At 40.0% G+C, this 14837-nt stretch overlaps 1 protein-coding gene across 8 annotated transcripts in view; it reads right to left on the bottom strand.

Annotated features, from left to right (window-relative positions):
- Positions 1-14837, bottom strand: part of SH3KBP1 (SH3 domain containing kinase binding protein 1) — a 228423-nt gene that overhangs the window by 39113 nt on the left and 174473 nt on the right. For all 8 annotated transcript variants that reach the window (XR_002442386.1, XM_021409087.1, XM_021409101.1 and 5 more), the window contains one exon: positions 11821-11915. Coding sequence is in view for 7 of the 8 variants with exons in the window: in XM_021409087.1 (XP_021264762.1) it covers positions 11821-11915 (95 nt within the window). In the remaining variant the exon portion in view is untranslated. The remainder of the gene's footprint in view (positions 1-11820; positions 11916-14837) is intronic.

Here is a 14837-nt window from a genome sequence, read left to right as displayed (position 1 = left end):
TTGCTAGAAGTCAATAAAGCACTGTACTTCTAGTGTCAGACACGCAGAAAGGGTGGCTGCAAAGGTCCACGGTATGGGTACTTTGGGAGTGCTCAGATAGCAAGTTTTCTGCTCATGCAAGTCGGTGTACTTGCACTCATAGTCATCAGCTACAAACATCTAAAAAAATGACCCAAGAAGTACTTTTTTATAGATTCCTAGGCTTAAAGTATATATTTGGCAACCTAAGATTAAAAAACAAAAATAAAAGACTATCCAGAATATTGAGTGAGAGACAATACAAAGCGTGCAGTTTAAAAAGCAAAATTTTCATGGTAGGATATGTGTTTTACAGACATCTCCACCAATACACAGTTCCTTGCATAAAAAAAAAAAAATTGAAAAAAAAAAATCCCAGCAGTTGGCAATTGTATTTGTCAAAGGTCTGTTTTCCTTCTGCCCTTATATAGTTGGTTCTCATCAAGAAGAATGTTGAGCTTGTAAAATCTCATTATTCAGAAAGCCATGAATACATCTTAAACTTGTACTGAGAGCTTTCATGTGTCAGCTCTGCTGTGCTGGCAGCCACACATTATGCTATTACAACCCTCATTGTAAGCATCTCTCCAGCAGCCTTTCCCACAATTGATAGCCAACCTCTTAATTTAAAGATAAACAATACACCTTTGAGTTTAAGGTGATCAAGTATGTCTACAGCACTTTTCAAGATGCTATGTATTTAGTGAGATATACATATTATGCACAAAGGCTTCTGAATTTGAGGACTAGAAGCCTCATAGAAAGTCAAATCTCAGAGCCAAGCTGGCTGCCATTCCCTGCGCCCACGCAGAGCATCAGCAACACAGTGCTGCTGCATGCCTCCAGGGACCAAAAGGTCCCAGCTCTCACAGGCCTGCAGAAGGCCACAGAAAGGGCTCTGTAAGTTTTAAAGCTGAAGTTTTTGACATCACTGGGCAAAAACAATAACGTGCAGGGAAATTTCCTCTTCTTTTTTTTTAACCCATTAATAAGTAACTGCCTAGAATTAAGTTTATCAAAAGTTTTCAGTGAAAACAAGTGCCAAAGATCAGCATTTTTTTGGTAACTTTGAAACCAGCAAAACAAAAGCTGACCTCACACTGCATCAGATTCTTGTTAATGCAATTTGTCATGAGAAGGAAACAGTCATGTTGAAGCTGAGGGAAAAAAGCAGTTTAGTAACATTAAGGAATAGTTCTTTAAAATTCCTTACATTTCATTTACAGTTATGATGCTGAAATGAAGACATGTCACTCTCAAAACCCAACTTTATTCTGAAGAGTCAGAAAATAACTGATTTTAGAGTCTTTGTAAAACTTGGTAAAATACCTGTGAATGAAGGAAAGATTTATCCAGAGTCTCATATTACATCCACCTTGTGCTGCTACATAAGATTGTATTCTCCATGATCCAACTTTGTTACTAGGCTCAGTTACTGGGAACGAGACCTTACGGTATTGGACAACAATTTGTTAAATAGTTTTGAAGACCATGTCTATGATTTAATGCATCTGGTTAGTAACTAAGTACTCCTAAACAGAAATATTGTTTTAAAATTTGGCTAAATGGCAGAATGAATCTCTCAACAACTACCTAATCCAAGATCATTTAGATGAATAAGACAGTAAATTAATCTTCTGAGGCAGTCCTGGAGAGGACTCGTTTCCCTTTTACATGTTCTCTCTCACAAATACTCATAAATTAGGAAATACTGGAAGAAAAGTATGAGAAGAAATCTCCCAGTCTGACTCTGTTTGGTCCGTAACCCAGAGTGATTTATTCTGCTCAGGTTCACTGCCTGTGCTCCAGAAGACCCAAATCCTGTGCTAATCTTTCCTGGCTCTTCCCAGCTCTCATGCCCAAGCAGTAGGGAAATATACATGTGATACACTCAATTCTATCTTTTAATGCTTAAGAACTCAAACAGGCCTTTTTTTTTCCTGCATCCATCAGCTCTAAGGCTCTACTGAAAATTTATTGTGTCAACACTGTATGGAAGCAAACAGAAGAGACTGTCAGAAGTTAGACATTATTTCAGCCGTGGTTACACTGTCTTTCCAGCCAGTGTTTTTTTCTGGAAAGCCTAACAAGAAGACATCACTTTAGGAGACATATCCTGTCCAAGAATTGGCCCAAGTTCTTGGGCCCTGCAAGAAAGAAATCGGCTGAAAATAATGAATGACCTGCAATATACAGGGCCTCAGAGCAGAGGGTGTAACTGACCAGATACATTTTGGCTGTGAAATCCATTTTAGGCTGTATCTAACCTTTCGACTTTAAACTCCGAGAGTAAATAGTTTAATCAGTAATGAAGCTGAATTGCTTTGATGAAATATTTGCACAAACAGAAAAAATTACACTGCTCATTGAACAAAACAATCTCTTCCGGGGATTCACTTCACTTGTTCAGTCAGCAGAATATCATGGAGAAATAAATAAGAGCCAAGTCATAAAACTCTAGTACTCCAATAGTCAGAATAAAACTAAATTAGCCAACACAACACAAAAGGTGGTGTTGGTAACATACACGATGTATGCCTCTGATGAGCCAAAATATGTTAGTTTTTTAATGATATTTTTTGCATTTAGAAAGATTATAGAAACATAGAACAAATCACTGGAATAATTAATTTAATGCCATTATTACTTACATAACTGACATCTCAGGACTGGGGTCTTAATTACAATAATTATCACTTGGCACTATATGTGCATATTTCCCTTTAAATGGCTCTCTGTGCCCTGGCAAGGTTGGACTTAAGATAAAACTATCAAGTCAGCATGTGAACTCAATTCACAGAATGAAAGAAAGGATGAATCTAAGCAGTGAGTCTAATGCCTGCATTGTGAGCAATAATCACAGTTTTCCAGACACCTTGACATTTCAGTAGTATCTCTTATATGCACAGGGCAGAAAAAAATTCTCACCCTTTTTATCTTAAAATATGTCACCTGTTTATATTAGCTTGGCTGTATTAAAAGTGCTTACAAAAGTACCCTAGCCCTTTTTAGATGATGTAAATCTTGAAGCATTACATGCATGGGGGAATGGGGGAAACTGTCACTTCACCTACATAGCTTGGCATGAACTTGTTCCTTGGAACAATACACCCCTTCCTTTGAAAACACTACTGTGCCACCACAATCAGTGGTAAAAAGGACAGGAAGAAAGAACTTCAGTGCATACTTACAGAAAAGAAATATAAACAAGAAGAACTTTTAAGAGCTAGGTGGTCCTTCTCCAGAAAAAAAATCTCTGGCTTGACAGTTTATTTACATATTCAGCTTAAAAATTTGTGTTTCAGTCATGTTTCTAAATCATGGAATCATAGAATCACCAAGGTTGGAAAAGACCTCCAAGATCAGTCCAATCATCTGCCTATCACCAGTATTTCCCACTAACTATGTCCTTCAGTACAGCATCTAAACGTTCCTTGAACACCTCCAGGGTCAGTGACTCAACCACCTCCCTGGGCAGCCTGTGCCACTGCCTGACCACTCTCTTGAAGAAGTATTTTCTAACGTCCAACCTGAATCTCCCCTGGAGCAACTTGAGGCCATTCCCTCTTTGTCCTATCTCTAGTTACCTGGGAGAAGAGGCCAACCCCCACCTCACCACAATCTCCTTTCAGGCCAGTTGTAGAGAGCAATTAGGTCTCCCCTGAGCCTCCTCTTCTCCAGACTGAACAATCCCAGTTCCCTAAGCCACTCTCAATAAGATTTGTGCTCCAGACCCCTCACAGCTTTGTTGCCTTTCTCTGGACACGCTCCAGTGCCTCAATGTCTTTCTTGTAGTGAGGGGCCCAAAACAGAACACAGTACTCGAGGTGCGGCCTCAGCAGAGCTGAGTACAGAGGGATGATCACTTCCTTGCTCCTGTTGGAAATGCTATTTCTGATACAAGCCAGGATGCCACTGACTTTCTCAGCCACCTGGGCACACTGCTGGCTCACGTTCAGCTGAGTAAACCACAAGATGCCCCTGGAACCTTAGTAAACACATTGTCAGCCCTTATCTGTACACAGACCTCACTCAATGCTCCATTTTCAAACACTGTGGCAAAAACAAGCTGCTAGATGTAAAAAAGTGAGATATGAAAACAGGTTAAAAATTTACTTATAAACATTTGAAAGTCTTGCTCAAGGACATGGTTCAGGCAAGAAGAGAACAATTACAGTCTGTTCTCCCTGTAACTCACAAAATGAACATATTTATTCAATCATCATAATCCCTACAAATTTTATATAACTCACATGAGGAAACATTAATACTTTCACAAGATGACACAAGTACTACCCCCAACACTTGTCACACACATGATCAGTGTGCCAGAAGGGTCTTATTCTGCAGGATGTAGTCCAGCTATCATCTTGCATGGCACCGTAACATGAAGCCTAGCAAAAATTCCAGACCTTCTTATTCACATTAAACTAAAATCTTCAGGGGAAAGTTTCAGATAAGGGAAAAGTTTCATGCAAGCGCTAAGCCCCTCTCAAAGTGGGGGCAATCCCACTCATCATATAACTGATGCCAACTCATACACTTCTGTGTGTCCGGTGACCAAGGCAGCCAGATGCAAGGCCAGAGGGATGGAACAGACTCACCCCTCCCAGCAGCAGCGTACCATTAATCATGCTAAGCTGCACCCTCAACATGCACACTTTACAAAATAATTTCTTGTGGGAAATTAGCAGCTTTGCTACAAGTAGATTTCTCAATCAGCTGAGTGGCTGAGACGTCTAGGAGGGAGAGCAGTGCTGAGCACAGCATAGGGGGTAAGGAACAGTAAGTGCATTAAGCATGACTGTTAGGTCTGATGAAAAATGTTTTGAACAAGTCATCATCATCTCAGGAGAGAGAAAAGGGCATCTTGTTCTCTCTGAAGGAAACACTTATTTCTGAAGGCAAGTAGTAAGTGGTTTTACATATTTTTATTGCTCACATGCTATTCTTCAAAGACATACCATCATAAAAGCTTTCGTAAAGCTGGACTTCATTTGATGTTTGTTTACCTTATTCCTTTTGGTTTCTGTATGCAGGATTGTTGCAAAAGTTACAAATGCTCAAAATATCTTGTACTAAAGCCTGAACTAAGGGCATCTGTGTGACCAGATATTTAGTGCCAACAAAAATCCACTGTGCCGCTTTGACAGAAAAGCCATTTTTATTAGTTTTATTAAACCAGGTGATATATTTTTCCATGCATAACCTGGGATCTTTTGTATTGCTATATTAGTAAACCGATTTCTGAAAATGAGATGGAAGATTTTATCTGCCAATCAAGGACAAATAAAATTATGTAAGTGACTACGCTGAGGTAGAACTGACTCCTTCCTTCCTTTAGAAATGTACAACTGTAAGCAACTGTATGTTTTCAGCTTTGATATTTTCTGTCTTTTCAGATAAATCTTCAAATCTTATCACTTATTTTTAAATGGAAAATACTGAAAATTTCATTTTAATGTGAAAAAATAATTGTTGCTATCTACTTGCCCATATTAAAAGAAAAACTAAAAGTCTTCTCACTTGTACATATATTTCTGTAACTGAACATTGACAAGTATGTGTGTTGTTTGCAATTAAAAGCATTGAGAAAAATTTGGCAATGACAAAAACAAAAAAAAAAATCAACATAAACCCAGGAAACAGACAGGTTTCTATCCCAGAGACACCATAATATAGCAAAATGTTATACTAAGTATCAGCTATCACTCTCCTCTAGCATATTGTCCGGTTCCTGCTCCTTCCCCTGCTTATGGCCTCACCAAACTGGCAAGACTCTTGTAAATAGCACTTACTAATTTCATCCCTCCAGGAGCCTGCTGCATCCACCAGAGCAGCTGTTTTCCCTCACAGACCTACCCAGCTGAATTATCCTTGGCAACCTCTCAGCTGAAGAAAGTGCTCTGGACAATTACCTCCTGGACAAGGATGAACATTTAAAGATGTTGTAAGGGACAAAACTGGGAGAATTTTTCTGGCAAAAGAGACGTGCTTGGGAAACTGTCCATGAATACAGTGAGGGTGAAATTAAATGCCTGAAGACTACAGTAAAAATTGGAAAATGCTAAGTTTTCCGCATAAGAAGAGACTCCATGCTCTAACATGGATAAACGCACAAAGTAGCCATTATAACAGTGAAAATATGACATTAGGAAAGAGACAAAAACAAATGAACTTAGTTTCATTGTCACTTTATACCCTTCTACTTGCCTGTACTTACTTGTTTGTCTTAACACTTGATCGTATCTGGCTAGGGGCCAGGACTCACTAAATGTGCAGCATTTTGAACCACCAAACTTGCAAATCTCAGAATTAAGCAAATTACACCATCACTAAATGCAAATACTATCTTTGCAAAAACTGATTGCTGTTACGCTCATTTTCAGAAACTAGGTTTCTGTCTCTTCTTTCCTCAACATAACACTAAGCACTACAAATTGGATCGCCATTAAATGCACAGACCAGAAAATTTGTCATGTAAGTCCCTCACCAGTAACGGGCATTACCCCAATCTGTCTTTCAGAATACCAATACACCAGCTTTCCCAGTACTATTTGAAAAGTATCAGGGAGATTTTTGAAGGCTGTAAGTCATTGTTGCTCTCTTCCACCTCATTAATTCTCCAGATAGTTTTGATGATCCACTGGAAGCCTGGACCCCAAGAAACTCGCCTCCTCACAGAAGTCATTTTGCAAAACAAGAAAGGCCTCAATGTCATCCATTACTCAAGAGCAACACGCACCTACCATAAATGCCCCATATTCAGCTGTCAGCCTGCAGTAGGAGAAGAAAAGCTTTGTAGTCCAACTAGGTGGAGAGGAAGGAACAGCCAGGCTGGCTATGCAGAGCAAGGCACAAGATTATTATTCCCACTGATATACTGACATTAATTTCAACATCACGTAAATTCAGAATTAGAAGAACTGCCATTCCTATGGCCCTCCACTTACTCCATCTCTGATAATGATTCAGGTGAGGATACACTTCTATTATTGTCAGCTTTCAAAATTGCCATGATCTTTGAAGAAGTTTATTTTATTTTTCCAGACTATTTTCATTCCTGGGAACAAAATGGTCTTTACTGCCTAGAGCTCAGGTAGATTGAAGCAGTGGAATGCAAACTTTCACAGTCTTGCAAATAAAACTGTCATCAAATGAACTCTGAGCTGCCAGTGTGTACTTGATGTTTTTGCTTTGAATTTATTTAGCTATTACTATCAATTTCTCACATAGGTCATTTTCTATATGCCATTCAGATCTCATTCATTTTTTCAGAATTTATTAGAGCTGCTAAGAAATCTATAGTGTTTCCATAAAGAGTCTCTATTAGGACTGGAAAACAGCCTACAGTAGCTACATCTAAAAGTGCTAGAATGAAAAATCCTAAAAGGCTTCCAAGATGACAGTTGAAAAAGTAATGAAAAACTTCTGTCGCTTAAAAGTAACTCTACTTACTACAAATACCACCTCAAAAATCAAAATTTGAGTATGACAGAATACCCATTTGCCACTGTCTTCCGGTTGCACAGTGCAGTCACTACCTATGTTCTCATACTCATCCAAATGCTGCCAGGAACATTTTGAAGATATTAAAAAAAATGCACTTAAATATTACAAACATTCAAGACTACAAAGAATAGTCTATAGTGTCAATCTCATGGCCTCTTACCATTCACACCTCATCAGCTTATGAATGCATCATCAAAGTGCGCAACAATCACCTTAACTGTAAAATTATTATATTTTGCTTTTTGCTCTCTTTCTTCGAAAGGTACATTCTTCTTAGACTCCCTTGCTGCAAAGCAAAGGTTCCAAGTCCATACTGTTTTCCTGCCGTCAGGATGAACTTTTTGCCTTTCTATGCCAGTCAGACATAATGGAATTGTTGCCTTTGCATATCCCAAAATATACTACCTTTTGACCAATAAATGATCAGACTTCTGACTCACTTGTGTTTTTAAATAAAACTTATCAGCACATCCTTCAAGTGATGAGGGAAGTCACTTGTGATTCAGTAAATCTGTTCAAAATATTTATTGGCTATTTCACAAAATAATTCAATTTCCCTATCACAGAGACCTATACAGATCTTATCAGTTTTCAATTCAATCTCTCAATAACCACCAAAACAGTGAGAACTTAATATAGTTCTTGCAAAGACCTGGACAAAAACAAACAAACAAACTAAAAAACAACAACAAAAAAAGTCTCTTCTTTATGTTAGATACTTGAAGATCTTGAAAAGCAACTTTTATAATTAATTTAGCTGAAATTTCATCTACAGGGTGGGCTCTTAAAATAATGATGTTCAATTTTGCATTTACTGATTCCATTCTTCTGTAATTCTCTCTATAAATTATTTTTTTAAGATGAACAATGGACTAATAGCTTCCTTACATATACTTTCTCATTTGTGCATGCACAAGCACACAGGCTGTCCTGCTAGCTTACCATTTAGCTCACGTAAGTCACTGCTCTTACTCTTCATACATATTGAGTGCTATCTCGTCTTTCTGCTTTTAAGAGGCTTGCACTGCATTTTGTGAATTTTCACAGGATTTCTCTCCCATTCTGTTGTGATTCACTTCCTATTACTTCTGCTTCTTTCACAAGTTCTCACCAAAGTTTTCTTTTTCAAATAAATGTAAATTCAATGCAAGTTAAAACTGTGAGCCTTTAACATTCCTCCCTGTCCGACTGCATGAAAACAGATTAGCCTTGTGTCATGGTTTTATGATTTTCGGTTATTGGCACTCCACATCATAACATCATGTAGTGAATGTACCTATTTCTCAGAAGAGAAGGACTACTACATTCCCCACGGTACTTTGCTCCTCTGTTACCATTTTTCCAGCCGGAGGGAAAAGATAAAAGCTCGCAGTATAAAGACTTGCAGATCACAAGACCTCGTCCCTTTTTTCCGCCGTCTCTCATCTTGGCAGCACCTTGCTCTCCAGCCGTCTTATCGTCGGTAGTAGAGTAAGGCCTACCTTGATTTTGGGACATTCTCTCTCTCTGTATTGGATTTATCAGCTTAAATTGTAATTATATTGTATTATAGTGTGTTGTTTTGCATTCCGATATTTTATTTAGTAAATTAGTTTGTTTCTCCTCAGATTGTTGCCGCTGTTCTTTGCTCTCAGGGCCATCTCCTTACCCTTTTCCCCTTTTCCCTTTTCCCAGGGCGTGGGCCCGAGGATCCCCTGTCCCCTTCCTCACGGAACCGGGCCAAACGCCCGTAAACCGTTGACACCTTGTGAGGTACTTTTTATACTAAGAAGGTTTTACCACTTCCTGGTTTTAGTGACCTCATCAAAATGACAATGTATCCAGGGTTTTAAGAAGTACTCCCATCTGCTTCTTTAAAATTAACAATCTTCTCTCCATGGGTCTAAGTAATTGGGAAGAATAAACTTTGTCTAATGTTGTCTAACATAGGAAGCAAACCGTGCAAATTTCTTTCTTGCAATTAGATCAAAAGAAACTGTCATCTGATGGCAATGTAAAACCATGGTAATAGTTTCTGAAGTGCTCCATACACTTCTATTTAGTTCCTCCTGATCAGTGAGGATCTCTAACTCTGGTTATGGAAAAGATGCTCTAATCACGAGGCTCTGAGCTCAGGATAAGAGGCAGTTCTCTGGCAGAAGCCACTTCTGTGCAGAAAGGTGAGGGTGACTTTCTTGTTGATGATTAAAAGCAAAATGTTGTGACACCTGCTTGAGAAGCTCTGGACTAAAAATTACTGTTTTCAATGGTAAGAGCACAGAGGAGACTCCGTTGTTTTCAGAACTCTATGGCAAAGATCTCGACTCCAAATTCTGTTTTTTAAATTATGTATTAAAAATAAATTAAAAAAAAAAAAACAACAAGGGCTGCAAACCACAAAAGAGTCTGCAAAGTGTCTGCTTGTTAAGCACTACGTCCTCAATATCTCTTATCAGTTCAGACGAAGCATAAAAAAGTACCCAAGGAGAAACGCCAAGCCTTCTGGCATTGAGATCCCCCACTCTCTAGAGGCATGGTTTTATGTAACTGTTCATGGACATGTGACATACCACAGAAAAGAGGGAAAAAAAATATCTGCAGTGGCTCGATACAATAAGATTCATAGAGTAAAAGGACAGGAGGATATACTAAAAAACATACTCATCAACTCTGTCAAATCATCAGCTCAGTTACCATAAAAGACTAAGTTTCCACTGCTGGGACAGAGGTAGCAAGAAGAGAATGAGAAAAAGTAAGCAAATGAAATCTCGCATTGAAAATGCAGTAAAGCAACTGTCTCTTCATCGGTGCGTAGTGAAGAACAGAGCTCCACCTGGAGACCAGCCATCTCTGGGAATTAAATCAGCCAGGTCAATAAAATGTAAAGTGGATGGGAACAACTTTTTAAAAGCCATTTCTGTGCTCAGAGACACTGTTAAATTATTACATTAGAACATTTTAAACCATGCAAAGCCAAACAACTTTCAAGATAAGCTGAACAAAAATTCACTGGGGGCAAGTGCTAGATTGACTGAAAGAATGACAAAAAGTAAAAAGAAAATGAAATAATAAAACATTGAGCACAAGAAACAACAGCTTTATGCACAGCAACAACTCATTTTAATTACCTTTAATCTATGTGAAACAAGAGAGGTGACATATTTGTAACGAAAAATATCAAATCCGTTTGCACACAGAATCCTGGTATTCAATATTCAGAATGACCAGAGCATTTCTAGCTGCATCATTTGAAATTAAAATCTTTTGTAGAATACTGGAATTTGAGGACAGCTAGGCTGGGCTCATTTGGCAACTGCACATATATTGTAATTCTAATAAACATTTGAGCGAAAAAGATGGTGATGGGGAAAAAGCAGATGAGAAATGCAAGTACATACACAAACATCCACACTGTAGACATGTGTGTGAAGGCCTACCCTTTCCATTTAAATGAAGGTCACTGCAATGAAGTTTGTAAGAAAGATGTTGATATTTTTAGGCTTAAGTAGCCACTAAAGGATATTTCATGCAGGCAAGTTTTTTTTTTTTTTAATTCTCAATGTATTTTCGTACAAATGTCTTGTTATTTTTGCTTGGTTACATATACGTAGTATATGTATACATATCTTCAGGACAAAGATGATTTCCACTGAGTTGGTAAACAGTATAGACTGAACACTGTCACAGATGTACTTCTCAAGGTTTTTTTTTCCCCAGGTGCAAAATTGTTAACAATTTCTTATGAAACCTATCATTTATAGAATTGATATCTTAAATGATTTCATTCCATTTCTGTCTTATCACTTTTGCACATTTTCTGCTTTATCATGGAGTTAAGGGTGACTACATTTTAAATAAGTATTCATTAAACTAATTTAGGCATACTATCTCCACCAAACCCAGAAGTTCTAATTCACAATTCCCACAATAAAGGCAACACACACACCTAACAGAGACATTCAATTCTGCTGTTTTCTTGGGTCTTCCATTTTATTCTCTAGCATTTTATGTTAGTTATAAGAATCAATTTAGAATTTATGTAGATCTGTTAATATATCCAAGTTAAGATTAATTGTACAAATTAGTAAACTCAAGAGTTTTCTGTTTGCTGTTCTTCATTTAACCATATCAAAGTAAGGCTCTGAAGTACAACAAGAAGGGCAATGTGTAGAGCTTTCTGAGGTCTATTTAATGTTTCATTGCTAAAAAAGCATTATTATAAGATAGTACAAGCATGGATTTTATGGTTACTGAATAATGTCTATTTTAAAAACTGGATCCCTGTTTATAGGAGAAAAAATTTGCTTTTACCTTACTGATAAGTGTGACGACATCACCTTCTCGGATTGTGAGTTCATCATCATTCTGTGCTTCATATGGAAATATCACTTTGCAATACTCCTTGGCTGAAAGAAGAATATTCCATGTGATAAACCATCATTTTATAAAAACTGCTTAGCAAAGGGTGAAAATATTCATAAAATGATCCAAAACTGTCTCTGCATGCTGTTTCATTTTCTTGCCATTTTTCTTTTTGCATTATAGAGATTCATAAATTCTATGAAATATTTGAAGAACTCCACACTGATGAGAATTCCCATGCACATCAACCATTGAGTCATTTCTATAACCCCTAGAACCATTATTTCCCATTATCTTCCTCCTTGTAGATCTTTAAAAGCCATCTGGTTGTGGTCCTGAGTACCCTGCTCTAGGTGCTCCCAGTTGTATCTGTGATTATCTCAAATAGAATTGCTCCTGACTGCAACCCGCTGCAAACAATTTTCCCTGGAGGTGTCAGATCTTTGTCTGACACTTGCTGCAATACTTCCACCAGTGTAGCCCTCAAACAGCTCATGTAAATTGGAAGCATAAAGGACCTAGTAGGCGAACATAGCTTATCTATCCCTGGTGTGCAAGAAAGCAGTCATTTCTGATTCTATACCAATGATAAAAAAAGAAATAATACATTAATAACTGTAAAGATGTTCATAACTAAGTGCTCTGTATACTCAGCACAAAGGAAGACTTGAATATTAGTTTAATGTTTCCTCTTCCCTTCCTGTTCTATAAATAAAGGCATCAACTTTCATCTAGAAAATACAGGAGCCAGTACACCCATTCAGAAATCTTAAAAAGCAGCTGTCATGAAAAGAAGTTACAACATGTTACATTGGGAAACGCATCCTTGCCCAGGAGCTGGCAGGGCTTATAGAGAGGGCTTTAAACTAGAGAGGAAGGGGGAAGGGGATAAAACCAGCCCTGCAGGAGGTGTGCCTAGGCGAGCATCGGGATTAGGGGTGAGGCAAGGGGCTCAGCTGAAGTGCATCTATGCCAATGCCCGCAGCATGAGCAACAAACAGGAGGAGCTGGAAGCCTTCGTGCGGCAGGCAAACTATGACTTAGTTGCCATTACAGAAACATGGTGGGATCGCTCCCATGACTGGAGTGCTGCAATGGGTGGCTATAAGCTCTTCAGAAAGGATAGGCAAGGAAGGAGGGGTGGTGGCGTGGCTCTCTATGTTAGAGACTGTTTTGATGTTATTGAGCTTGCAACTGGGGAAGATAACGTTGAATCTCTGTGGGTTAGGATCAAAGGGAAGACTGATAAGGCAGACATCCTGGTGGGGGTCTGTTACAGACCGCCTAACCAGGATGAAGAGACAGACGACGTGTTCTATAAACAGCTGGCTGAAGTTGCATGATCGTCAGCGCTTGTCCTCATGGGGGACTCCAACTCCCCCAGTATATGGTGGGAATACAACACGGAGCAGAAGAAGCAGTCTAGGAGGTTTCTAGAGAGTATGGAAGATAACTTCCTTCTGCAGCTGGTGAGAGAACCCACCAGGGGAGGTGCCCTGCTAGACCTGCTGTTTACAAACAGGGAAGGTCTGGTGGGAGATGTGGAAGCTGGGGGCTGCCTTGGGCAGAGCAACCATGAAATGGTAGAGTTCTCAATTCTTGGTGGAACCAGGAGAGGAGACAGCAAAACTGCTACCTTGGACTTTTGGAGGGCAGACTTTGAATTGTTCAGGAGACTGGTAGGGAAGGTACCTTGGGATTCGGTCCTGGAGGGTAAGGGTGTCCAGGAAAGCTGGTTGCTCCTCAAGAAGGAAGTCCTGAAGGCGCAGGAACAGGCTGTCCCCCTGAGCCGCAAGATGAGCCGGCAGGGAAGGAGACCGGCATGGATGAACAGGGAGCTTTTCCTGAGGCTCCAGGAGAAAAAGAGAATCTACCTCCTGTGGAAGAAGGGACAGGCAACTCGGGGAGAGTACAAAGAGGTTGTTAAGATGTGCAGGAAGAAAATTAGAAAGGCAAAGGCCCAGCTCGAACTAAGCTTGGCTGTTTGGATAAAAGGGAACAAGAAACTCTTCTACAAATATATTAACAGTAAGAGGAAGGCCAAGGAGAATCTCCATTCTTTACTGGGCGCGGCTGGGAATGTGGCCACTGAGGACAATGAAAAGGCTGAGGTTCTCAATGCCTTTTTTATGTCTGTCTTTAAAAGCCGGATCAGTTGTCCTCAGAGTACTCTACTCTCTGACCTGGAAGTCTCGGATGGGGAGCGGAATAAACTCCCCATGATTCAGGAAGAAATGGTCAGAGACCTACTACTCCACCTGGACCGCCACAAGTCCATGGGGCTGGATGAGATCCACCCGAGAGTACTGAGGGAGCTGGCGGAGGAGATAGCCAAGCCGCTTTCCATCATCTATCGGCATTCCTGGTCAACTGGAGAGGTCCCAGAAGACTGGAGACTTGCCAATGTGACTCCCATCTACAAGAAGGGTCGTAAGGAGGATCCGGGGAACTACAGGCCTGTCAGCCTGACCTTGGTGCCAGGGAAGGTTATGGAGCAGATTGTCCTGAGGGAGATCATGCAACATTTGCAGGAGAACCGGGGGATCAGGCCCAGCCAGCATGGGTTTGTGAAGGGCAGGTCCTGCTTGACCAACCTGATCTCCTTCTATGATCGAGTGACCCGTCTGGTGGATGAGGGAAAGGCTGTTGATGTGGTCTACCTAGACTTCAGCAAAGCCTTTGACACTATCTCCCACAGTATTCTCCTGGAGAAACTGACAGCCCGTGGCTTGGACAGGTACACCCTTTGCTGGGTAAGGAGCTGGCTGGAGGGCTGGGCCCAGAGAGTGGTGGTGAATGGAGTTACCGGTCACGAGTGGTGTTCCCCAGGGGTCGGTGCTGGGGCCTGTCCTCTTCAATATCTTTATTGATGACCTGGATGAGGGCATTGAAAGCACCCTCAGTAAGTTTGCAGACGACACCAAGCTGGCAGGAAGTGTCGATCTGCCTGGGGGTAGAGAGGCCCT

Source organism: Numida meleagris, chromosome 1 (genome assembly GCF_002078875.1).
Source record: "Numida meleagris isolate 19003 breed g44 Domestic line chromosome 1, NumMel1.0, whole genome shotgun sequence".
Taxonomy (NCBI): domain Eukaryota; kingdom Metazoa; phylum Chordata; class Aves; order Galliformes; family Numididae; genus Numida; species Numida meleagris.
The sequence above is the reverse complement of the archived record's forward strand: the minus strand, read 5'-3'. Positions and strand labels throughout refer to the sequence as shown.